At 42.8% G+C, this 24,894-nt stretch overlaps 1 protein-coding gene across 2 annotated transcripts in view; it reads right to left on the reverse strand.

Annotated features, from left to right (window-relative positions):
• Nucleotides 1–762: 762 nt before the first annotated feature.
• The window catches only part of LOC137615385 (dnaJ homolog subfamily C member 11-like), a 103,813-nt gene continuing 79,681 nt past the window's right edge, over nt 763–24,894 (reverse strand). Inside the window, exon 13 of one of the 2 annotated variants that reach the window (XM_068345203.1) lies at nt 763–923. In XM_068345203.1, the coding sequence (XP_068201304.1) occupies nt 904–923 (20 nt within the window). In that variant the 3' untranslated portion in view covers nt 763–903. Of the gene's footprint in view, nt 924–11,433; nt 11,452–24,894 lie in introns of those variants that run through there. The other variant, XM_068345205.1, reaches the window with a different exon arrangement.

The raw sequence follows: 24,894 nt of genomic DNA on the forward strand, positions 1-24,894 counted from the left end.
GTGTCTAAACAGATGTTTTTCAAGACATTTCAAAAATCCTTAGTTTTAATCATTTCATTACGATTGCCTTGCAAGAGAAAATTTTTTTGCTACAAATTTATAAGTATGCAAAATTGTTTTTCTGTACAAGTGGATCAAATACTTCAAATCCCCTGATACTTTCAAATATATGTATTATCACTTTGGATTATCATATGATTTATTGCCATATTTACATAGTAGCTGAAAAACTACAACTCAAAACCAGGTAAACTCTTGAACAGTCTACAGGAGGAAGCTATAACAATTAATTTTGTCACACATATTCCTTGACATAAAATGTTCCTTTTTCATATTATCATACCATTTCAAGTTGATAGAAATAAAATTCCATTTTTTGTTATGCCAATGCGTGTACTGTATATAAGGCTGTTAATTTCTTTAAATCTGTTAATTTCTCATAATTCACGTATGTTCCCAAGTGGTTTTCCTTTTTCTTCCCAAATAGCATTCACTTACCAACAATTGAGAGAACAATGAAGACATGTATAAACATATGGAGACAATGAAAACTTATTTAGAATTGCCAAGACAGTAAACTTAATGAAATTAAAACCAAATTCTTCACAAACAAAATAAATTCTGCATAAATTAAACCTACAAGTCAACAACCTGTCTAACAACTGTTATATCACCTCGACCAAAGCAACAAGATTATGAAAATGTCTTGAATGTCAAATAAAGATAAAATATAATTACAGTTTCATAGCCAATGATCAAACATTGACCTTCTGTAATGACTATAACTCTCACTAAAAGAAATGTACATAATAACCCTTCAAACTTTAAATTATAAAAGAAACTATACATGTCTATTGGAACATTATATACATGTAATATGTACAAATTCTACCGTTAGTCTCGTTAGGTTTCCAATCGGTGTGCTGAAAAACAAATAACATTACAAAGTACTTTCATTGAAAATTAAAATTTTAAAAATTTTATGCAATGTTTTAATAATTTTTCCATGATCAGGTATTTTTATGTGTGAATAGAACTGATTAAGACATGCTATAGTTCATTGGATATTGTGTACCTGTCCTATGGATAAGCAAGAGACAGTGACACATTTTCCAACCATATAAAACAATTTTAATACAACTGTATTTGAAAAGGATATCTCCAAAGTAAAAAAAAATTGTAAAATGCAATAGAAATAACATTTATGCTGAAGGTACAGTACTGTTATTTAATAGAGCTTGAAAACTATTTTATCAAACCCTCATCAATCATTTTATGCTCACATTCGTGGTCTTAATTGTTCTCAGTCACAGCTATTTGTCTTCCAGACAGAAGAATTATTGCTCATGCAACACTTGGAAATACCTAACCTTTTTGCTGTAAGTGTGTCACTGTACACAACCTTAAACTTAATCTCCTCAGGGTATTGCACAGCAGTGGTGTCAAGTCATCAACATTCATAATTTTTATTTTATTCTTTATTTTTCATTGGTTCTCTCTTTTCATACAGGCAGCCATAAGAAGTTCAAAGCCTTAGACAGTAAAGCAAGGTCAAGGATAATATTGCAGGCAATCAAGAAGGTGCAGTATGAAAATTGAGTTTATAATTATAGCCATGTTCTTGGTTTCTGCAGTAAGCCCACAACAGTCTAAAGCAGTTTTCCATGAGGGAGGACTTCCAGACATCCTTGGACCTGAATTCTGATCCACTCATCAACAAATTTCCACTCTTTTAGTTGGATAGGTAAAGAACTTTAGTTATGGGTGCCGTTCATTCTGGCTACAGATGTACAACATTATTGGTTTTAATCCCTTTAGTGTTTTGTTAACTCATATCTACAGGATAGAAATCATTTAAATAACAGATATTAACATTCTCTGAAAGTCATCTTCTGGGCTTTAGGTTCAATAGCCTATCTTGTGAGATCCTTAAATGATTAGCTAGTGATAGCAACCAATATCCGAACGAGCTCTGCAGTCAAACTTCATCTAAAGGGAAGGAGTCTGAACTGGTTCCTGTTAGGACAATGCCCTAGAGACTGACCATATATTATATGGTCAAAGACCAAGTCTCCTGTCCATTCCAGCTAGGACCAGGGAGGGCCAGGCAGTGGCTGCTGATGACTCAGCAGATAGATCTATAGGCTCCCCCAAACTCCCCAACCTTAGCTCACAAGGATGGTAAGGTTGCAGGACCTAATGGCACTAACGAGTCTGAGCGGGACTCTAATCCCAGACTGTCAAACACCAGTCAGAGACATTACCAATCAGGCCACAGCCAGAAGGTCAATTCTGGTCTTAGGGTTTGGGGTGGACGACATAGCTTGTCTAAGGCTGGAGCGTCAAGAGGTCGAGGAGAAAGATGCAAATCGCCGAGGCATGAGATATTACACATAGTTCTTAGAGTCCTTAAATAGGAGGATTCTAAGCCCCTCGATGGCAGCTCTCCCGAGGAATCCTCAGTCTGCGTTAAATCCTAGCGTGTTATTACAGGTAAAGTGGAGACACGAGTAGCAGACAAACCTTATATCTTATCTTATCGTATCTTTCTTATCGAAAGGGGAAGAACTGTTAAAGTCAGAGTGTCTAGAGGTAATGGCGAAGACCATTGACGAGAGTCAGAAGACTCTCTGTCATAAGAGTAAAACTCATGATGATGATGATGATGATCGCGCGCATAGCGCTAATTGCGTGCGTGCGTGGACACTGAGCTAATTGTTACGAGAGCCTGACAACTCAGCATAACAAACTCGAAAGTTCCAAGACGTGTGAACTCGAAAGTCCAGCGCGACAGAGGCCAAAGGACTCCTACGGTCATGAGAACCCGTAGGATCAACATGACGAGAGTTCAAAGGCTCCCAATCACGCCCGCCGAAAGGGTGACCGTCACGAGACCCTGAGCGGTCAACGTGAGGAGAACCCGTAGGTTAAAAAAGACGTCTTCTTACAGCACGAGGGGGGAAGAACGTCGGAGATGAAAATAACTCCTCCGCAGGGTAGATTTGTTCTCCCGAAGGAGAACGTCGCTTAAGACAAGGCTGTCGCTCTGTCCCTGGAGTAGAACCAAAAGCGAAGGGGAGAGGAGCGTGGATCAGCAAACTCCTATAAGTTTTCTCTCATGAATGGGAGGAAGGTTCTCCCGAAGGAGATCGCCTAAAACAAGCTTTCTCCCTGCTCTATGGGGAAAAGCGTAGGCGTAATAACCTTTCTTTCGCCAACGAGAGAGAAGTCCTCCTGAAGGAGGATATTGCCTAAGGCAAGATTTCTCCCTGCTCCATGGGAAAGTGTAGGCGTAATAATTTCTCTCTCGTGAACGAGGGAGAAGTCCTCCCGAAGGACGACATCGCCTAAGAGAAGCTTTCTCCCAGTTCTATGGGAAAAAAGCATAGGCGTAATCATCTCTCTCTCGCGAGAGAGAGAGAAGTTCTCCCGAAGGAGGACATCGCCTAAGACAAGTTTTCTCCCAGTTCAATGGGAAAAACATAAGTTTAACAATCTCCCTCTCATGAACGACAGATAAGTCCTCCCCATGGAGGAAATCGCCTAAGACAAGCTTTCTCCCAGTTATATGGGAAAAAAGCACAGGCGTAATAATCTCTCGCGAACGAGAGAGAAGTTCTCCTGAAGGTGGACATCGCCTTAGACAAGCTTTCTCCCAGTTCTATGGGAAAAAAACATTGGCGTAATAATCTCTCTCGCGAACGAGAGAGAAGTTCTCCCAAAGGAGGACATCGCCCAAAATAAGCCTTCTCCCAGTTCTATGGGAAAAAAGCATAGGCGTAATAATCTTTCTCGCGAACGAGGGAGAAGTTCCCCCCGAAGGAGGAACAAGCCTTAGACTTGTTTTTTCCCCAGCTCAAGGGGAGAAAACACAGTCTTCAGGGACGATATAGCAGAGGTAAAACTCATCGAGCTGTTCGCAACTCTTCACGAAGGAGGGAAGGTTGCTGAATGCCTGAAGTGGGGAAGCTTTCCCTCGGAAGGGGGGTAGTTCTCTCACGCAGCCCAATTCCGGGGAAGGTTATCACTCCCTTGTAAGGGGAGGTTCTCTAACCCCTGGAGGCAAACCTCCTGGCAGCAAACTATGTTAACCAACAAGTTCATCAAGTTGCAGGTTGACGAGTGCTACCTCGTAACCTGGGCAGCCGCTATCTGGGTGTTTTCTTTTAGCCTCTCTAACACGTTTCCCCTTTCCCTCCTGCTCTCAACCGAAGAGAAGAAGGGCCGAACCCCTGCATCTTCTTCCGAGGTTTCCGAGAGACTCGCAATCCTTAACTCATTAGGGAGCAAAGGAACTGGGGAGGTTGTCCTGTCTGAAACACGAGAGCGAGGGATTGACCCCGCGAGTGTATGACCGGAGATTTGCGTGAGTAGCGCTAATTGGGCACGAACACCTTGCGTGACGGGAGTCTGAAGACTCTGCCATAAGAGTAAAACTCTTGATGGTCATGGGCACAGTGTTGGTTGAGCGTACGATCATAAGAGTAAAACTCTTGGTGACTTGTTTCACGAGAACCAGAAGGTTCAGCGTGATCGTGTGTGCCCCTAGAGATTGTGTTGCGAGAACCCGAAGGGTCAGAGCAACGGGAAACAGAAGTTTCCCTTGTCACGAGACACCGAAGTGTCAGCGAGACTAAATGCACGAGAGCCCGAGGTTTCAGCAACTTGAGTTGCGAGAAAACAATGGGATAGCGCACCGGGAAACCGAAGTTTCCTTGTCACGAGACTCCATAGGGTCAGAGATTGAGAAGTCGAAGGCGAGAGTGATCTTCTCTGAAGATGAGGAGTGAAAGTGAGGAGAAGCGCTCTAACTGACTTTTCTAGAGCGAACAGAAACCCTCAAACTATTATGCAAAGAAGAGGGTTCGAAGTCAGGACGTGCTTTGCCCTTGGCCGCGCTCCTTAGATGATCCCTCGCGAGAGAAAGATGACAGCGAGGCAGAACGATGACGAGAGGGAGCGCTCTTCTTAGGTTTATGCCAAGAGCACTTATAGTCTCGAGGAGAGACAGAAGGTGAGGAAGAGCGAGAACGATGATTTCTCTTCCTATATCGCGTCTCTTCAGCAAGAACATCTAGGTAAAGGCACGCTAGCTCTCCTTTTCCTCTTTTCTCTCTTCCTCCTAACCTCCGGAGAGGGCGATGACGAGGAGGAAGCGCTCTTCTTAGGTTTGTGACGAGAGCGCTTATAGTCTTACGGCGAGAAATCTCGTAAAGAGATAGAAGGCGAGAAAGAGCGAGAACGATGATGTCTCTTCCTATGTCGCCTGTGTCTCCGGCAAGAACGTCTGGGCGAAGAGCAAGCTCTCCTTTTCCTCTTCTCTCTCTCCCTCCTAGCTTCTGAATAAGGCGAGGCGATGAAGAGGGGGAGGAGGAGGAGGTACTGCGATGTTTGCGCTCGTGACATTGTAATTTGTAGATATGCAATGGAGTGCGAAGTAGGCGCCGCATAAGCTTTAGTTACTATATCCACTAAAACTTCCGTGGGCCCCGAGTGAGTTGGTGGGAGGTAGGCGAGGTCCGGAACTCCCGGGGGTTCCAAAACAGAAGGGACCTGAGGCACTACCTTGCCCACGAGGAACTGGTTCCAAACTTCCTCCAAAGGGGAACCAGGAAGTCCAAGGGCAGGCCATACCGCTCGTACATGATCTGGAATAGAAGCGGTAACAGAGTCATTTCCGATGGCGGAAAGTATTGCCCCACTGGGGGAGGCAACGTGATCCGCCTGACCAAGAGGAATGGGGGTTAAATCACGCAAGGCTTTGATCTGGAATGGAAGCGGTAACAGAGTCATTCCCGGTGGCGGAAAGTATTGCCCCACTGGGGGAGGCAACGTGATCAGCCTGACCAAGAGGAATGGGGGTTAAATCAACGATGCTACTCTTCCTCGACTTCCCCCCGGAGGAAGGCAGGCAAGGAAGAGAGGAAGAGTCTGAAGGGGGAGATCGAGAGGCCGAAGAAGAGGTCTATGACTCCTTACCTTCGACGGAGATCCTTGAGGTAATGAGTCCTTCTATGGCTTCCTATTCTACTCTCTCGAACTTCTCCCACTGAGAAGGCGACCACTTCTACATACTTGGCAGGGGGAGCCTTCAAAACACCTATGACCTCTGTACCCAGGACATAGGGAAAGAGAATCCACCTCCAGCGGCGATATGAAGGTGCCTGGAACACTTCCTCATAATAGAGGACACCACATCTAACAAAGAACAAGAAAAAGGATTAATCAAAACACCAAAAAAGAAAGACTAGTCTGCCAGTTAAATAAAAGCAGGAGCAGCAGTGTTACCACTGCGACGGCTAGAATTCGACTGATGGTAAACAGCAGCTACCGACCGGCGGTCCACCCCACCACTAACAGGTGGGTAATTACCTGGCCGGTTGTTAACGACCTTGTTAAAGTTTTTCTGCCGTATTTTCCAGCTCCCGCTAGAATATCTCCTATAGTAAAGAATTTGGGTTTGTATCAGAGGTTTGGGTGGATGGATGGTGTGAAGAAAGCTCTGGGTGATAGGAGGATAGATGTGAGAGAGGCAAGAGAGCGTGCTAGAAATAGGAATGAATGGCGAGCGATTGTGACGCAGTTCCAGTAGGCCCTGCTGCTTCCTCCGGTGCCTTAGATGACCGCGGAGGTAGCAGCAGTAGGGGAGTCAGCATTATGAAGCTTCATCTGTGGTGGAAATGTGGGAGGTTGGGCTGTGGCACCCTAGCAGTACCAGCTGAACTCGGTTGAGTCCCTGATTAGGCTGAAGGAACATAGAGAGTAGAGGTCCCCTTTTTGTTTTGCTTCATTGTTGGTGTCGGCTACCCCCCAAAATTGGGGGAAGTGCCTTGGTATATGGATATGGATGGATCAGTGTAGGAACAAACAGAAAATTAGGACAGCCAGAACATTCGAGTGATAACTAGACGGGAGGGAGTCCAGAGCTGAAGTTTAGGGGCGCTCGTAGCTGCACTTCAATATGAGCTTTACCCGAAACCTCTCGGGTCTTGGAGTAATTTTCTTGTACTGACCTTACTGAGTGCCAAAGAAGAAGAGTAAATTGAAAATGGGCTTAGATGGCATCAAGAGGGTTGAATCAAATGAAACAATGTAGGCTAAGAAATTTATCAAGAATAAAGTGTGCTTGGATATGGAGGTCATCAGGAATCTTGAGAGACAAGAGGATCTTTGTGAAGTTTAAAGGAAACTTACATAAAAGTGTAGTTGGACCACCAATGGTTTGCCAAGACATGGACAAAAAGGCTGAAAAACATAAAATGAAAATTGTTCATCCACCTCAACTTTCTCATTTTTGCAGAGTTAAGAGATAGGACCAGTAATGTTTTTATTAAAAGAACAGTCAAAGTAGTGTCAGTATTGAAGAAGGTTCAACTGAAAGATTACAATGGTTTGGTCATATAATGCATGAAGAGGACCATATTTGTTGAAACGACATGAAACCGGAGATGGATGAATGGTAGAACGGAAACATAAGATGGAAAAATAAAAGTTATGGCATGGAGGACAAAGCACTAGGGAGCAAAATATGCAAGTAAGAAACTGGAAAGGGCTGATATGAAGCTGCAACTAAATACCATGAACCTTCCTTGAGAAAATTTCTTTCCTAGGGAAGGCTCATTTTTTTAGAGGTATTTGCAACTCATGGCTATTCCATAGCATCTATACCACGGTATTCCACTCTATGGCATGGGTTAGTGTTTTCTTGCTTGAGGGTACCATCAAGTACACTATTATATCTTTCCTTATTTCTTTCCTTATTTCTTTCCTCACTGCGCTATTTCCCCTGTTGGAGCCCCTCAGCTCATAGCACATTTTGCTTTTCAGCCTAGGGTTGCAATTTAGCTGGATATAATAAAAAGTCAGATGGTTTTTGTATTTAAATATATGATGAATATCCACGCACTTTCTCTTGGTACCTACTCTGACCCTACAACCTGGTCGTCTGGGTGTGCTTCCCACCACCTCCATCAACGTATCTGAGAACAGTTACATGACTGGAGGCAGAGAATCGAATGAGAACAAGACAGAACAGAAGACCCCTGTCAACTGACCAGGGATTCTTCAGATGCCACAGAGATTAAGACAGGTACGTTCAAGATGACTCATGAACAGGCCCTTGAAAGATACCCACTGGCAAGACAGGCATGCCCCTAATGTAAGCAGCAGGATAGGGGAAACACCAGCATCAGTGTTTCCCTCTACCTCTTCCCAGCACCACCATTCCTGAAAGGACCAGGTTGGGGTGTTCAAAAAGGCTGTGCATCCACAGGCTCTCTTTGTGAAGAGATTGCGGGTGGCGCCGATTAGGGTCTCGGAATAGGTGCTGGGACCTTCTATGATCCCAGTACCACAGGCTTGGCCACACCTGAAGGTTTGGCTGCTGCTGCCTTTGAAGGCCCAAGACCCCTGAAGAAAACAAAACACTGGATCAGGAAGTTCTGCAAAGTAGTCCACCAAGATTCCAGGGTTGGCTGCATACAACTCCTAGGAAGGAGAGACTTGGCCCCACACTGACGAGTTCCTAAGCGACAAGGCCACCTCCAGGGTAACTTGTTTTGAGAAACATGAAAGCAAAGTGTCCCATCTCTTCAGAACCCAGTTAACCCGCTTGTATGTCGACTGCTGACCGAGAAGAGTCGCATCCTTCCTGGCAGACAGCAAGAATCTCCTAAGACTTCAGGGTTGACTTCCGTGTTGTCTTTGCACAGTGCGTAACTGCTTCCGACCTCTGGTCAAGCCAGAAAACACTGGAGAAAGTCCAAGGCAGACAACTCAAGAGGCCTAGAAGGATTTGCCTTTTGCCGAGTCTCTACAACAAGAGAGCCCCCCCCCCCCCCCCCCCCCCATTACTGCACAACGAGGATTTTATTTGACCAAATGGCCTCAAGTATGTTTTCAGATTCAGAGATCTGATTATCAACATGATCAAGGCCCAAATCAACTCGTTCCGACCATTGCAACTCCAAAAAGGGTCCTGAGCACTGAGAGGCACTTAAGTGCCAATCGAAGACCGAGGTTCTTAATCAAGGAGGTGCCAAGGTTGCCTCTCCCAGGTCACCAACCAACACTTACCAACTCTCCAACTCGGGTAGTCTGCCACTGCACTCCGGTGTTTCTGGAACAGCCAGACCCTGAGTGCAGAGGGTGTTGGACGATGCACCGCAGGTTCTACACCCTGCCCATGGGTATGCCTCTTCCACCCCAAGGACAGAACCTTGTACATAATCAGTGGCTGATGAAGGCCAACAGCAATTAGAGGAGAATCCCAGCAGAGACAGACAGAGTACCAAATACTTCTCCCTATGCAGATCGAGGCGGAGGAACAGCACGGAAAAGATCCCTCCGCCACCACCTCCCAACCATGACAAGTGAGATGGAGGTCAACAAAGCTCTTCTATTAATTTGGAAATAGAAAGTGTATGGAGCTGGTTGTGCACTCCTGTTCCTGCCAGCAATCGTGATGGCCGGGGATGTGGCATAGGGTCAAAGGCCACATGGGTGCCATCCTCCCCACACTCACCCAAGAGAGAGCTGGTATCAAATGAAGCCCTTTTCATAAGATTATGATGGGCCTTCCTGGACTTCTAACATCTCTTCCTCTTAGAAGAAGAGGAAGAACAGCATGCATGTTTCTTCATCTTCCTGGCTCCAAGCTCTGCAAGGGTCGAGATCCGAGCGACAAGGAACAACAATGTTCCCCTGGGGAAGAAAACACATGGGTTGCTCCAACAGGAGCCACAAGATTTGGAAGTACTGTCACGGGAGAGGGAAGGCACGCTCATAGGGTCCAACGACACTGCAACAAACAGGGCCAGAGCAACCACCACTGGCACAGAGGGAGCAGGTAATATCAATATTGGACCTCCGAGCACAAGGGTCAAGGTGACAGACACTGAGGAAGAGGTTGGGTACACTAGGAACAGGTCATGGATTGGAATAACCCCAGGCACACAGGCAACATGCACACTGGCCCTTGAGGCCTTTTTATACTGAATCTTGGGGCCAACACCTCCGGTGCCAGCAAAGGAGTCACTTTACAGGCATTCACAGTCCTTTTGGAAGGGGGGGGGGGAACAGGAGTCCCTGATACAGTGGGCACCACTATGCCTTTCACCACTGGCATCACCAGGATCATCAGGGACACCAACTACAAGCTCTGTTAATAGTCATCGAACGGCTACCTGATAAACCTAATGAAGTCCAAATCTTTCATAGGTCAAACTCGTCGTCAACACATATGTATAGTAACAGACAAAGAGCTTCCAATTTCCAAAGGTGTTCGGCAAACACTGGGAGTACCCAAAACCTAAAAACGGCGCTGAAGCAGATCCAAGGGCTCCTTGCGCCTAACACGGGCAGCGGAAGCATTCACATCCCCTGGAAAGACTGAAGCAGAAAAAGACTTCATTGTCTTCTTGGGCATTGCCAAGACATACTGTGGTGAAGGTTTAGCTCGCATCTTCCCCTTTTGACTGTACGCCTGCCACTGCACAGGAGGTCACAACCTACACTCAGTGCATGAGGATAATTACGAACAACCATACCCGCTACAAGATGCATAGGGGGAGTGTGGATCTACAGCCAGTTTACTCATAAAGCAATTACAGTATTCAATCTTCCTCAGCAGGTGCAAACATCCTGTTTCACTTTCATTATTAGAAGTCCACATCTGAATTCACTTCCTGCTATATTAAAAGAAAATGAGAAAGTTTGGTAAGATACTGGCAGACATGCATATTAAACAGCAGCCGAATCAAAAGTGAATGTCTCGGTTGGGAAGGGGGCGAAGCTCCTTGCTCACACCCTTCACCTGCTGGGATAACCAATAGTTATCCAAGTTTAAACAAGTGTCTTATGTTGTATACAAACAAAAAAATAAAGTCTACGATTAATTTTACATTCTAAATGAACATAGCATTGAAATCAAGAATAAAAAATTATCAAAAAAATGGTAAAGTTTAGAATGAAAGCATTCCTTGTAAATCTTTACAAGACTACAGTAAAATTGCTGCCTGTATTTTTAAACTAAAAAATCAAGTTTTACATTTTAAATAAAAAGCTTAATCCTACTTGTAAATCAAAGAAGCAATTATACAGATCTCATAGCTTCTAAAATTAGGTGGAGGATTGCTAGGAGGATTGTCATTCTGGGTAGACAAAATTACATGCAATATGAAGCGTGTGGGATATGGTTAAATTCTACCCAAATTCAGAAACACAGCATGTCAAGAGGTTCAGAAATACAGAACTTTAACAAACAATATAAATCCAAACATATTTTTCTAATTACTTCTTGAATCAAAGAAACGACCCTTGCTATAGGATTTCAATAATTAATACAGTAGGTCAAGCACTCTCTCACTGCAAACAAAACTGCATACTAACACTTAGACTACAAAAGTGTTTGCTTACTTAACAGCATGAGGTATTTAGCAGCACTTGTGATTCCTGAAGGAAAAATATTTAAATACTACTGAAGACTAGTAATATTCATCAAACTATCCAAACCATGATACAAAGATAAAATCATTCTTTTCTACAAAATACAAAATTCTATACAGTACTAAAATATATTAAAGGTCTCCACATCATTACCAGAGTGTAAAACTAATATTGTTTAGTGGGAAAATTGTACATATGATGGTAATTTGGTAATTCTTCTCCACTACGTTCACTTGAAACATGAATAAACGGTACATCAACACCATATAAGTGAAGGGGGTTGAAGTTAGGCAAATCTATACTTTCACTATGGCTTATAAGGGTTAAGGTTAGGCAAATCTATACGTTCACTATGGCTTAGGAACCTTTTGCGCTAAACATTATATAATGCTGGACCTATTGCAGCATTATGCTACCCTACTCACTGTCATTCATTTCTAAAAAAAATAAATTTAATCAAATTTATTATTTCAAACCTTGCCTGGTTCACCTACCTTGCTTTCTGCATCCATCATTAAAAAATCTGAATAATTCCATTACCATCTGTGATACTCAATGGTAAATAATATCACCTTTATATACTTCATATTTGAAGTGTAAAAACTTTTTAACATCACTATCCAGTTGGGTTGGGAGGTGGCAAGGGCCACTGGTAAGTACATACAGGTCCTCAAATTACAAACGAGATCTGTTCTTACGATGCGTAGTCAGTATGATTTATAGATTACATAACATATTGTACCCTAGGCAGATACATACAGTACAAACAAATACTGCATATATATAATATACTTTTAGAAAAAAAAAATCCCTCATCATTTATACTGCATATATATAATATACTTTTAGAAAAAAAAAATCCCTCATCATTCATAAATTACTATGTCCTATATATACAAATACCTGTACCCTATAAAGTAGTATAACTACACCATACAGTACTAGCAGGCACTAAATAATACTGTACGTTATAAAAATTCCTTAACTTCATCCAGTGGTTGGTCTGCACACTGGTAGGGGTATTGCTTGTGGTTGAGTGGAAGGGGCACTGCTTGTGGTTAACCCTTTTACCCCCAAAGGACGTACTGGTACGTTTCACAAAACCCATCCCTTTACCCCCATGGACGTACCGGTACGTCCTTGCAAAAAAATGCTATAAAAAATTTTTTTTTCATTTATTTTTTATAATTTTTGAAAAAATTCAGGCATTTTCCAAGAGAATGAGACCAACCTGACCTCTCTATGACAAAAATTAAGGCTGTTAGAGCAATTTAAAATAAATATACTGCAAAATGTGCTGGGAAAAAAATAACCCCTTGGGGGTTAAGGGTTGGAAATTTCCAAAGAGCCTGGGGGTAAAAGGGTTAAGAGACAAGCTTATTGGGAGGATGAAGTGGTAGATGCTGGAGAGTCAGAATGAGATGTTGAAGAAGCTGGAGAGTTGGAATGAAATACTGGAAGAGGTGTTTGAGAAGTTGGAGGTGCTGCAGAGAGGAAAGGGTTGACGTTCAAGTGCAGGCCTCTACCTTTTTAAAGTATATCAGGTTTATTTAGCGGGATTGCTACTTCTTCTCATCCAAGATCTCCTTGTAACACCTCACAGCATCCATGAACCCCTCCCGACACCTTCATAAACCTTTCCATGCTTGGATCTTCTTCCTCAAACTTGCCATTGCTCTTTCTAGCAAAGCAAAACCTTCTCCCATGACCTTGGCTGTAGATTTCTTGGGCTCCGGGATCGAGGTGTTCCTCTTCTGCAATCATCTGGCTCTTCAGCTAAATGAGGTCCTCAGCAGACAACTTTCCATGAGATTCCAGGAGCTTGATGACATCATCATCATGCACCTCAATATCCAACTGCTTTATAGGGTCAACAACTTTCTTGGCGACAGCCTCCACTGTCTCATCAGTCGAATAAATATTTGACAAACTTTGAGGAAAGCTTCCTCCACACACCATTCATGTTGGTTGCTTCACCTCATTCCAAGATTCAGCAAAGTTCTTGAAGGCATCTCTGTTGTTTTAGGACTTTCAGAACATCTTGAGGGTCATGTATTTTTCCTTCTCTGTTGCCACGAAAAGCATGGCAATTGTCCTACGAAGGAAGTAGTCCTTAGGAAGCTATTACCCCTTTTATAGGGTGTAACAGGGAAGTAGCGTTAGGTGGCAAGTAAATCACCTTGACATTGGGATGGAAGTCAGCGAAGTTGGCAGTTACCAGAGGCATTGTCCAGCAATAATAGCACTTTAAAAGAGTTGGCCCTTCTTAGCACAATACCACTCATCCTCAGGTACAAAGTGGTTGAAAAACCAGTCCTCAAAAAACAATAGGGTAACGCATGCCCTCCTATTAGACTTCCAGATGATGAGTAGCCGACTCTTCTAAACCCACTGGGATTCTCAGCACGATACAAAAGCATAGGTTTCAGCATGCAGTCAGTCTTTCCTTGCCAACTTGTATCCTGGTGCATCTTCTTTATGATGTATGTCATGATCAGCATACGCTTCTAGAATAAGCCAGTCTCATCCACATTGAAGACATGTTGAGCACAAAACCTACCTTCCCTAATAATCTCAGCCAACACATCAGGGAATTCACTTTCTGCTTCATTAGGAGTACTAGGAATTTCACCTTGTACCATAAGGTTATGCAAATGGGCACAAGCCTTAAATCTCATAAATGAACCCCTACTGACCATAAACTCTTCACTTTCACTCCCTTTCCCCTTTTGACTTTTCAAGGCCTAAAATAAGGGTCACTGGAATACACCAATGATTCTGGTCATCCAACCAGAACACTAACACCTCTCCATCTCAATCATGTGACCACTGCACTGTTTCATAAAAATTATCAACTATAAGGGGCGGTTCCTTTCACGACTTCAAGGATACAATGTTTATCCTTGGTGATAGTTGCAAATGTAGAACAACTAACATCTAAGACCCGACATATGTTAGTAGGGATCTCGCATTTTCTTTCAGCTTATTATGCCCACTTTGAGCTCCATCGTAATGGCTTTCCTGTTCTTGGATGCACTGCCATCAGAAGTCTCCCTTATTTTTTCCAGACATGATGCAAAGTAAAAAAAAAATGCATAAAAATAACAAAATAAGAGCAATACCGAAATCCCAAATGCATATCGTAAGCTAAGACGGCGAACTGATGCTAGTTATGCGTAACACACTATTATGCTGCTAGACAACTGCATTAACTACTCTAAGCATCGGAAAGGACTCGAAACTGAATTACACTAATTTCTAAAGTATCATATGGGAGGCTGTTTGTAACAGTGAATCATCATAACTCGATGACATTGTGACCAGAGTACCTCCCATATTGAAATAAGTTTAATTACAGTATTAAAATTGTGTTTATTTCAATGAATCTTACCCATTTTATTTTTTATGAATCTTATGTATGGTTCACCTCCCAGAATCCTACCCTTATATGAAGGTGGCTAAGATAAGAAAAGAGCCTAAATAATATAAATGAAATTTAAACCCTGGACAAACTAACCTGGATGAGCTCACAAATTTGATCAATATTCCATGGATTTACAGTATAAAAAAGGGATTTTGTCGAAGGAAAAATCTATTTCTGGGCGAGGAACCTGTGTCGCCCAGTGAAATGCTCCATTACACCTAAAGCTAGAGTAACTCCCCCTTTGTGTTTTGCAAATCACGGCACAATTCCTGGAGGAAATCTAAATAAACTATTGGCATGTGGGAAAGAGAAAACAAATCTCAAGGTAGCACTGGGTTCTCAAATTGGTCGATATCGACCCCAAGGGTCAATGGAACCCTCAAAAGGGTCGATAAAAAACTATCGGGTTGGTGAATGGTCATTGCTCGAGTCACAAAACCAATAAAGCTTCAGATTTCAAATTCTTGTTAGAAATTTGCATTTATCTTAATTATACAAACCTAAGCAGAACACCACAGGATTTGCAATGCTTGCTTACCAGAATGCATGAAATATTACATAAGGTTGGGCTAAAGATACATAGAAGAAAGACAGAGATGATGAGAACGGAGTATGCAATGGAAGATGAAATATCATTGGAAGAAAGGATTAAAGTGGTGAATCATTTAAGTATTTAGGAACTATGATCTCCAATACACGGTCTTTACAATTAGAGTTTAGTGAAAGATTGAAAAAAGAAAATCAGACAATGGCTAGGTTAAGAAAAATTTGGAAATCAAATTGCCTGAATTTACTTATAAAAATCAGATTATATGACAGTTTAATGAGATTGGTGTTATTCTATGGACATGAGTCATAGTATGACAATGAAACAATCCCCAATAGATTTAGTAGATTTGAGAACAAAGTCCTCAGAAGGATATTGGGAGTTGAATGGCAGGACATAATTAGAAATGAAATTATAGGAGAGATTACTCGAGTATCATATGTTGATGAGATCATGATGAAGGGTAGATGGAGATGGTTTGGGCATGCTCTTCGCACTCCCCAAGAGAGATTAGTTCACCAAATGTTCAGCTGGGCTCCACAAGGCACTAGAAGAGATGGAAGACCCAGGCCTACATGGCTGAGGACTATGAAGCGCAAAGTAGGAGATGATGAATAGAGAATATTGAATTAAAAGCTCAAGATAGAGACGACTGGCGAAATCTAACAGAGGCGTAGGAGATGATGAAGCTTTTTAATATGGATATAGATGTTATCGCAAGCTGGGAAACAGCCATAAAACTTTTAACGAGGTGTCAACAAATATATCAGCTGTTAACGGTAGTAGCGGGGGAAGCACCCCATACAGCTCACTTATACCTTCTTCATTTTGATTGCAGATGGGACTTTCTTCAGGGTAAGTGATGGCAGGTAAAGGACAGTATGTGTAAAGAGCTTAGGTTTCTTTAGTTAACAAATTACTCCCAAATTTATCATTCGATCCTACACAAATACAAACCATTTTCTCTTTACTATGGAGACTTACCTAATAGGTGGGTGAAAGTCCCTTCAACTGGCTGAAACTTTTGTTCTGGGATTACTGCATCCGAGCATGGTACTGCGAGGGATGAGCATCCTGACACCTTGTTGACCAATGGCCTGACAATACCAGGAGGTTAACAGCCCGTGCGAAAGTGATTATGAGCGCAGGAATGTAACTGTGATGGTCTATATATAATTCACAGGTTTGTGAATCTATACAAACGGGACCAGACGTCTTAACTCCCACTCGTAAGGAGATTGTGGACGTAACAGGGAATATAAAAACATATAATCTAGCTACCAGCGATATGGGGCACGCCTAAAGTTGACTAGATCCTGCTGACAGGGTCTTCGGATGCTGTACACCATTGTCTTGCTTTCTAAACAAGTGATGCACTAATTATCTGATTTAGGCCGACATTATAGACAGGTAAACACATACTGATACAAGATAAACGTAAATATTTTGGCATATTAAAGGAAAGTAAACGTTGTATTGCATGAGACACTTGTACAACAATAAAGAAAATGGGGCAAACATATTTTAGTGTTGCTGTTCTGCTCTGTTACAATGCCCCGTGGAACATGTGCTCAGCGTTGTTGTATATGTGAGCCGGGTGTAACGAATGAATGGTCATTCTGATGGGAGCTAAGAAGTTTAAGTTTTAAGATCAGACAAGCCACACACTGCAATAGAATGTACATGTACATGAGCCATATTTTATTAATGGGTCATTTGAGAGCTAATAGACAAGTTAGAGATTTAAAATCAGACAAGCCACACAGCTCAGTAGAGTTTTTTTTATATATACTGACGACAGCCCACCAGTACTCTGTTCTCTTTATGAGTTGATACAGACACAACAACAGCTCATCAACTCTCTCGGATCTACACAGCCACACCAAAGAAATTGCCTTCAACGTAAGCCAGTATTTTCAACAGACGAGGCAAAGACAGGTAATATAAAGATTACAACCACACAAAGAGAAAGAGAAAACAATGAAAATTATTGGCAATGGCCATGCTGTAATTCAATCTCACTCACATTACGTACTTTATGACAATATGTGGTGTTCACACACACACACATTTCAAGCCTGACAATGCACATTCAAATTTGGTGACTCACTGACTAACAGTCAAGTAGCATTGGTTAAAACATGGTAACACTGCGCGAAGGGATATCCGCAGCTGGACTCCCCCAGACCCTTGGTTTCAGATTGGTAGGAATATAATAGTCCATCTAGTGAAGCTCTACTGAGAGAGTGAACAAGAGAAATTGCTAAATAGATTGGCAAAATCACCCACTGGTGGAAAATGTTTCAATGTTTGAAACATCTGCTGTGTGTAAATGTACTTGAGCTGCATGTCTCGGAGTGTCAATCCAACGTTTGCTTGCCCAAAGGAGGAGGCAAGACGTAAACGGATTGTAATCAGGGATTGTTTAAAAAAGAAAACTAAACAACATCAACTATTGTAGTTTCTTCGTCTTAAATAAAGGACTGGTTAACCCTATTTCTTCCAAGGGAGGAGAAAAGAACGGAAGACGTATTCATTGAAATTCCAACTCAACGGTCTTTAAAGACAACATACTTAAACAAAAGAAAACGGGACTGTTTTGTTTCGTTTGATCGCCATCAGCTAACAGCTACTTCCCTGAGGCAGGTAACTTTAATGTGAAAACAATAGTTCATCCAAAAGAAATCTATATGAATAAAACTTTCAAGAAAACTAAAGGCAAGTGAAGAAACAGATAAAAAAGAACACGATCAATCTCACATCATGCATAATGCTAGGCAAACGCATTACCATTGTATTAGTGCATTCTATAGTTTCTAACTTTGCGAAGGGTAGTGTCTTACACAAGCATGTATGAATTCTTGTTGCTATCTCTAAGATTGAGTCAAATGCACGATCATGATCGTGTATTCACAAAAAGAGAAGTTACAAACCTAAAGCAATTTTTATTTCTTTTATACAACTGAATTCTCATCACCAAGTCGTACAAAATATTTTTTAAACCTTAACAGTTTAACCCAGGATTTTTATTTCATTCTTTTGAGAGAGAGACCCTTAACAGTTTAACCCAGGATTTTTATTTCATTCTTGAGAGAGAGAGAGAGAGAGAGAGAGAGAGAGAGAGAGAGAGAGAGAGAGAGAGAGAGAGAGAGAGAGAGAGAGAGAGAGAGAGAGAGAGTATTATTATTATTAATATTACTTGCTAAGCTACAACCCTAGTTGGAAAAGCAGGATGCCATAAACCCAGGAGCTCCAACAGGCAAAATAGCCCAGTGAGGAAATTTAACAAGGAAAAATTAAATATTTTAAGAACAGTAACATTAAAATAAATCTTTTCTATATAAACTATAAAAATTTTAATAAAACAAGAGGAATAGAAATTAGACAGAATAGTATGCCTAAGTGTACCCTCAAGCAAGAGAACTCTAACCAAAGACAGTGGAAGACCATGGTACAGAGGCTATGGCACTACACAAGACTCGAGAGCAATGGTTTGATTTTGGAGTGTCCTCCTAGAAGAGCTGCTTACCATAGCTACTGAGTCTCTTCTACCCTTACCAAGAGGAAGTAGCCACTGAACAAATACAGTGCAGTAGTTAATCCCTTAGATTAAGAAGAATTGTTAAGTAATCTCAGTGTTTTCAAGTGAATGAGAACAGAGAAGAATTTGTAAAGAATAGGCCAGACTATTCAATGTATGTGTGGGCAAAGGGAAAGTAAACCATAACCAGAGAGACGGATCCAATGTAGTACTGTCTGGCCAGTCAAAAGACCCCCATAACTCTCTAGCGGTAGTATCTCAACATGTGGCTGGTGCCCTGGCCAACCTACTACTTTACATCAAATCATCTGAAAACTTTATTTCTTGCCTTACGACAGAGACTCAGGCTCTCAAATGAATGTTTCCATTAACTCTTCAATTGTGAACGCTGGATAGCATGCAAGCATACAAGTAGCTATTGCAGGACCTCAAGTGTCTCGTAAGAAAACAACCTTGAACTCGAAGGTTTGAGTGATGTCCATGAACAAGCTGTAAAACTATTTTTGTATTCTAGATTCCTAAATACTTCATGAACTTTAGAGGCCTAGTCAGAGTCACTGTCCTAAAGAGCAACTCTGTGATCCAAATTGCAAGCAATGAGAGTGCTTGTTACAAGCCAAACTCAATGGTGAAAGGATACCTTTCACGTTTGGCGTTGCGATCTAGGTTCCCTCCAAGTCCGGATTGCAAGGGTTGCAAGATCACTTGTGTAAAGCAACTCCCAGGTGAAAGACTAGCTTTCACCTTAAAGGTAGTAGGTTGGCCAGGGCACCAGCCACACGTTGAGATACTACCGCTAGAGAGTTATGAGGTCCTTTGACTGGCCAGACAGTATTACATTGGGTCGTTCTCTCTGGTTACGGTTCACTTTCCCTTTGCTTACACATACACCGAATAGTCTGGCCTGTTCATTACAGATTCTCCCTTGTCCTCATACACCTGTCAACACTGAAATTACCAAATAATAATTCTTCATCCAAGGGGTTACTGTACTTTAATTGTTCAGTGGCCACTTTCTTCTTGTTAAGGGTAGAAGAGACTCTTTAGCTATGGTAAGCAGCTCTTCTAGGCGAAGGATACTCCAAAATCAATCCATTCTTCTCTAGTCTTGGGTAGTGCCATAGCCTCTGTACCATGGCCTTCCACTTCCTTGGGTTAGAGTTCTCTTGCTTGAGAGTACACTCGGGCACACTATTCTGTCTTGTTTCTCTTCCTCTTGTTCTGTTCACGTTTTTATAGTTTATATAGGAGATATTTATTTTAATGTTACTCTTCTTATTAATTTTATTTTTCCTTGTTTCCTTTCCTCACTGGGCTATTTTCCCTGTTGGAGACCCTGGGCTTATAGCATACTGCTTTTCCAACTAGCGTTGTAGCTTAGCAAAGTAATAATAATAATAATAATAATAATAATTACGATTTAGGTTCACTCCGAGTCTGGATCTCAAGGTGTTGCGAGATCACTTGTGTAAAGCAACTTCCAGGTGAAAGGTTACCTTTCACCCTTGGTGCTGCAATTCAGGCTCAGTGAGACTGAATCACTTTGCGAGCAAAGCTCGCGAGGGGGGGGGGGTTGAAAACAAAACTCTGCCGTGAAAGGAAGCTTTCACCTGGGGGGACCGCGATCCAGACTCGCTAGAGCTTGAATCATGACGCTTGCTATGGGTTGAGAGATTGCAGGCATAAAGAAAAAACTTTTACTTAAGTGTTCAAAACAGAATAGGTTAGGCCAAGAACACTGCCACCTACTGAATCACAGGAACTATTCTATAAAGACTGTAAGCTTATCACTCTCATTAATCGGTCTCTTCATTCTCGATCTGAACACTTAATTTCTACATCACCACCCAAACCAACTAGTCTAGCCTGGTCTCAACCTTCGGCCCGATTTCACTATCTATTTTTCTTTCATGTTTAGAGTCCCTACATAAACCCTTTTATAAATTGATGTAACATTCTTCCTCAAGGTTATTTTGGAACTCTGCACATCATGAACTTCATAACATAATTGCTCTCGACAAGAAACTCGAGGAAATGAGGATCTTTGTCTTATCAAAGTAACCTATTCAGAGAACATTTAGCACAAAATTTACTAATTTGGAAGTAATTCATATTTTTCCAAACGATACAAACCTGCAGCTATTTATAGGGGTATTACTTTCATTGAAGCTGGAAGACAAGCCATTAGACTTTTAGCAAGGGTTAACCACCCATACTGGGAGGGGTGGGAGGTAGTGGCTACCCCTCTCACACATCTGTGACTGTAACTCACTTTGCTTGGAGGTTGGATTTCAAGGGGGACTGGGTTGGCGGCCAAATCTGTATAAATAGCTACAGGTTTGTATAGTTAGGAAAAATACAAATTACTTCCAAATTTGTCATTTGTTCCATAGCTGGAATACAAACCAACGCTATTTATAAGGGTTGATCCACCATTAGGAGGGTGGATGTCCCTGCCAATCTGGCTTTGTGGCTTTTACCCGGGGATTCCCCTTTGAGTGTGTTAGCACATAGGTGGAAACCCTGCACCTCAATAAAACCTTGCTATGCATGGTCTGCAGCCTACACAAGCTGTGCGTTTGTGATACTAACAATGTGGCTGTTAAGGTAAGAGTTCTTCCAAGTCATAGGAATCATCCGAGGTCACCAAGACATTCTCAATACCACCTCGCCAGGTTACACAAGGGAACAATGTGTTGGTTGAGGTCAGCTGTGCAGGAGACCCTGGATGCTGCTGATTTCCCCGAGAGGGGCGGATGAAGAAAAGAGAGAGCAAGTCATTCTTATTCATTCACTCAGACTAAAACTGGGTAACCAATGCCCTCAACCTCCTGCTACTTGTCCATCAAGAAGCTTGAAGTGTTAAACCAGTTATTGTGCAGCCACCATAGGACCTATAGAAAACGTATCAAATCTCTTTTGGATTACGTCTTGCAGATAGTGGGCGGTGAAGGTCGTTTGTAGAACCTGCGTTACAAAGTAGTTTCATTTGAACGCCAGGGACGTAGCAATTCTCACAATGTCGTGTGCTCTGGGTCAAAGTGTCTGAGGAGAATCTGGATTCAGTCTAAAGTCAATGACCTTGTAAATAATACGTACAGAGATGGTGTTCATGATTCTCCTCTTGACCTTCCTCGTGCTGATGAAGAGTGTTGACGCTTGGGGCGAGCTCTTGTCGTTTTCTTGAGGAAGGGCCTCCAGTTTCCCTTTGGCATAATAACCATTTATCATTGGTGATGTTACAAAGGACTCCCAGACCGAAGGGTTCGGATTCTGGAATCTGAGCTGCCAGAAACTAGGTGGAGCATTACTTGGCCCATCGTCATGAATGAGAGACGCTAAGGGTGTCCCATGGGCTTCGCCAACACAAGCCGGAGACCTGTCATCAAGGTCAGGAGACCTCTGATGCATGGAGTCCTGGAACAAGGTCTCCTTTCCGAGTAAGGGTCCGTCGGCTAGAAACTCTGTGTGAGGGGCAATGCCGACGTGGAGAAAAGTTAATTCCTTCCGGTCTGAAGGTGAGGCTCAAGGACTAGCGGTGGCCTTTCCTTGCCGAGACCAAGAAAAGCTTTCCTCCCAAAGGTAACCAAGGAACACCCCGAATGCTGTCGTAGTGATATCTAGGGCAGGATATCCCTCTTCTATGATACCAACTTACAGTCCACTTCAGCCTGAATTGGCCGAAACCAAAGATCTATCCAGGTATCCAGATACAATACTCTTTTTTGCACCTGTTGCGGGAGAGACTCCCAGAGAGGAAAAGTTAGATAGTCTCCAGGCGTGAAGTCACAGCAAAAGAACTACTTTGTGAAAGATGTTCATAAGTGGCTGTTAGAGTCGCTGAGGGATTCTTTCGGGATCTCCGTTGGGAGTTGCAAATGAGTCAACTAGGCATGAAGAGTCTGCTGAGCAAGATGAATCTTGCTAACGGGACAAGTCTGCTGGGCAAGACGAGTCTGATGGCCTGTTCCTATAGATCAAAGGCAGGAAATGGATGAATCCAATTCCCATAGGATCTTTCAGGATCTACGTCAGTAGGTGATACGAGTCTTCTAACGAGGCAAGACTGAAATGGACAAGGCCTGCTCAGATGGGCAATGGCAGAGAATGGGCGAACCCAATTCCTGGGGGAGGACTCCCTCGAAGAGGAGACCAACCAGGAAAAGGAAGATTCTCTCGCGGATGGAAAAGGTGGCCACCGTTTGCTGCTGCTGTCGGTGATCCTTCGAGCGAGCAGAAAGATTGCTGCATAGTGGCTGGTGGAGAAACTACTCCCTCGGCAGGGGAGTGGATGAATCCCTATCTTCGATGGAAGAATCCTCTGAAGGGGAGACCAAAGGGAGAGGAAGACTTTTCCGCAGAAGGGAAAGACACGATCAACATCTGCTGTCATAGTTGGTGATTCGCCCCACAACGGAAGGGAGAGTTCTAGCACCTAGAGGCGATCCCTTTGCCGTACTCTCGGTTTCCCATCCTCGAGTTCTAGCCCAAGTTGAATGTCGACATCAGGTGTTGTATGGTAAACGAGCCAGAGTTCAGAGTTCCCCTCAAAGGGGGGTGACCTCTTTCTCACAAGGAGGTTGCCCTCATCTCTCAAAGGTTTATGAGGTGGTCTCGTTTGGGCGCTAACCACAGCCCAGAGATCGAGTGGTACAGCATGCCCCCCCCCCCCCCTTTTTTTATGCATCTGGGGGGAGAAATAAATTCAGGGAAGAACAGAAGACATTGACTCCCTGGATGAGATCCTTATCTGGTAACCTCCTTATCAGGACAGTCTCTTGCTCAGAACTCGTAGAAAACCATAGGAAAAGAAGATGCCTAGTGCCGAAGGACCTGGGATCTGGCTGTTCCTGAGGAGGTTGGATTCGACGGAGACTGATACGGTCTTGTCGAACCTGGGGAAGTTTCTACAGGCTGATGACTATGTCTATAGATATACGCATTCAATTTGACAGTCAGGTCTCTTCTGAGATTACTCTAATCCTCAGGTCATGGTAAACTTGAGGAGATGTCTCAGAGGAACTGGAAGCTATTAGGATCAGCCATTTGTCTTAAGTCTTCAGAGACAAGGTCGATCCTGAAGGGGAAAGTTGATGTTAGGGTAGAAACCCTTGTGACAATCCTCGGTGTTTGGCTAAACTGAAGCACCATTCCCCGACATGACAGGCTGAAGACGGCTATCCTGAAAAGGGATGCTAGGATTATTAGTCCTAGGGGTCGATCCTGTACAGGAATCCATGGACTAACTGTTTGTATGATCACAAGCCTTCCACTTGTATGACAGGGTTTGAATATTAAACGCGTTCTAGAGAAGAGGCTAAGTTGGAGACTTTTGTAAGAAGTGGCCGAAGAAGCTCGGCAGTATCTTGACGAACCGCGTCTAATAGACCTGATGTTCCGACCACAAGGATAAAGAGAGACTGCTTCCAACCTCCTAAAGGAGGATGGAAGAGACAAGAGAGTATCTTTTGCATTGGATGTGGATTCTCTGTCCTTGGTGAAAAACATGAGCCATGTATTTCTAAGTCATAGGAGGGGTTTTACCTTTACTAGAAAAAACTTCCCTCTAGGATGAGAAAGGAAGATCTTTTCTAACAACTCTGGCTGAAGGGAGAGTTCCGGTTACGGAAGAGTCACTGTCCGAATTCACGAACAAGACTGAGTTGGGCAAATATGTTTCTTCGGGAAAGGATTTCCCAGATGGAGGCTGAAGGTGCTCAGGTCCAAGGGTGTACAGGATAGGCCAACGGAGACTGGGAGTACACAAGATGATGAAAGCCTCTGGTGTTCTAGTGGGGCATCCATGCCAGGTTTGAACGGAATTCTAGCAACGAAGTTGCCATAGCTGTCATGTTGAACAGCAATGAATTTAATCTTCTACGAATGAGAGAATGAGTGGGGCTGGTAACCCCATGGGGTTGTGCCTCCCAATGCAGG

This window comes from Palaemon carinicauda, chromosome 21 (genome assembly GCF_036898095.1).
Source record: "Palaemon carinicauda isolate YSFRI2023 chromosome 21, ASM3689809v2, whole genome shotgun sequence".
Taxonomy (NCBI): Eukaryota; Metazoa; Arthropoda; class Malacostraca; order Decapoda; family Palaemonidae; genus Palaemon; species Palaemon carinicauda.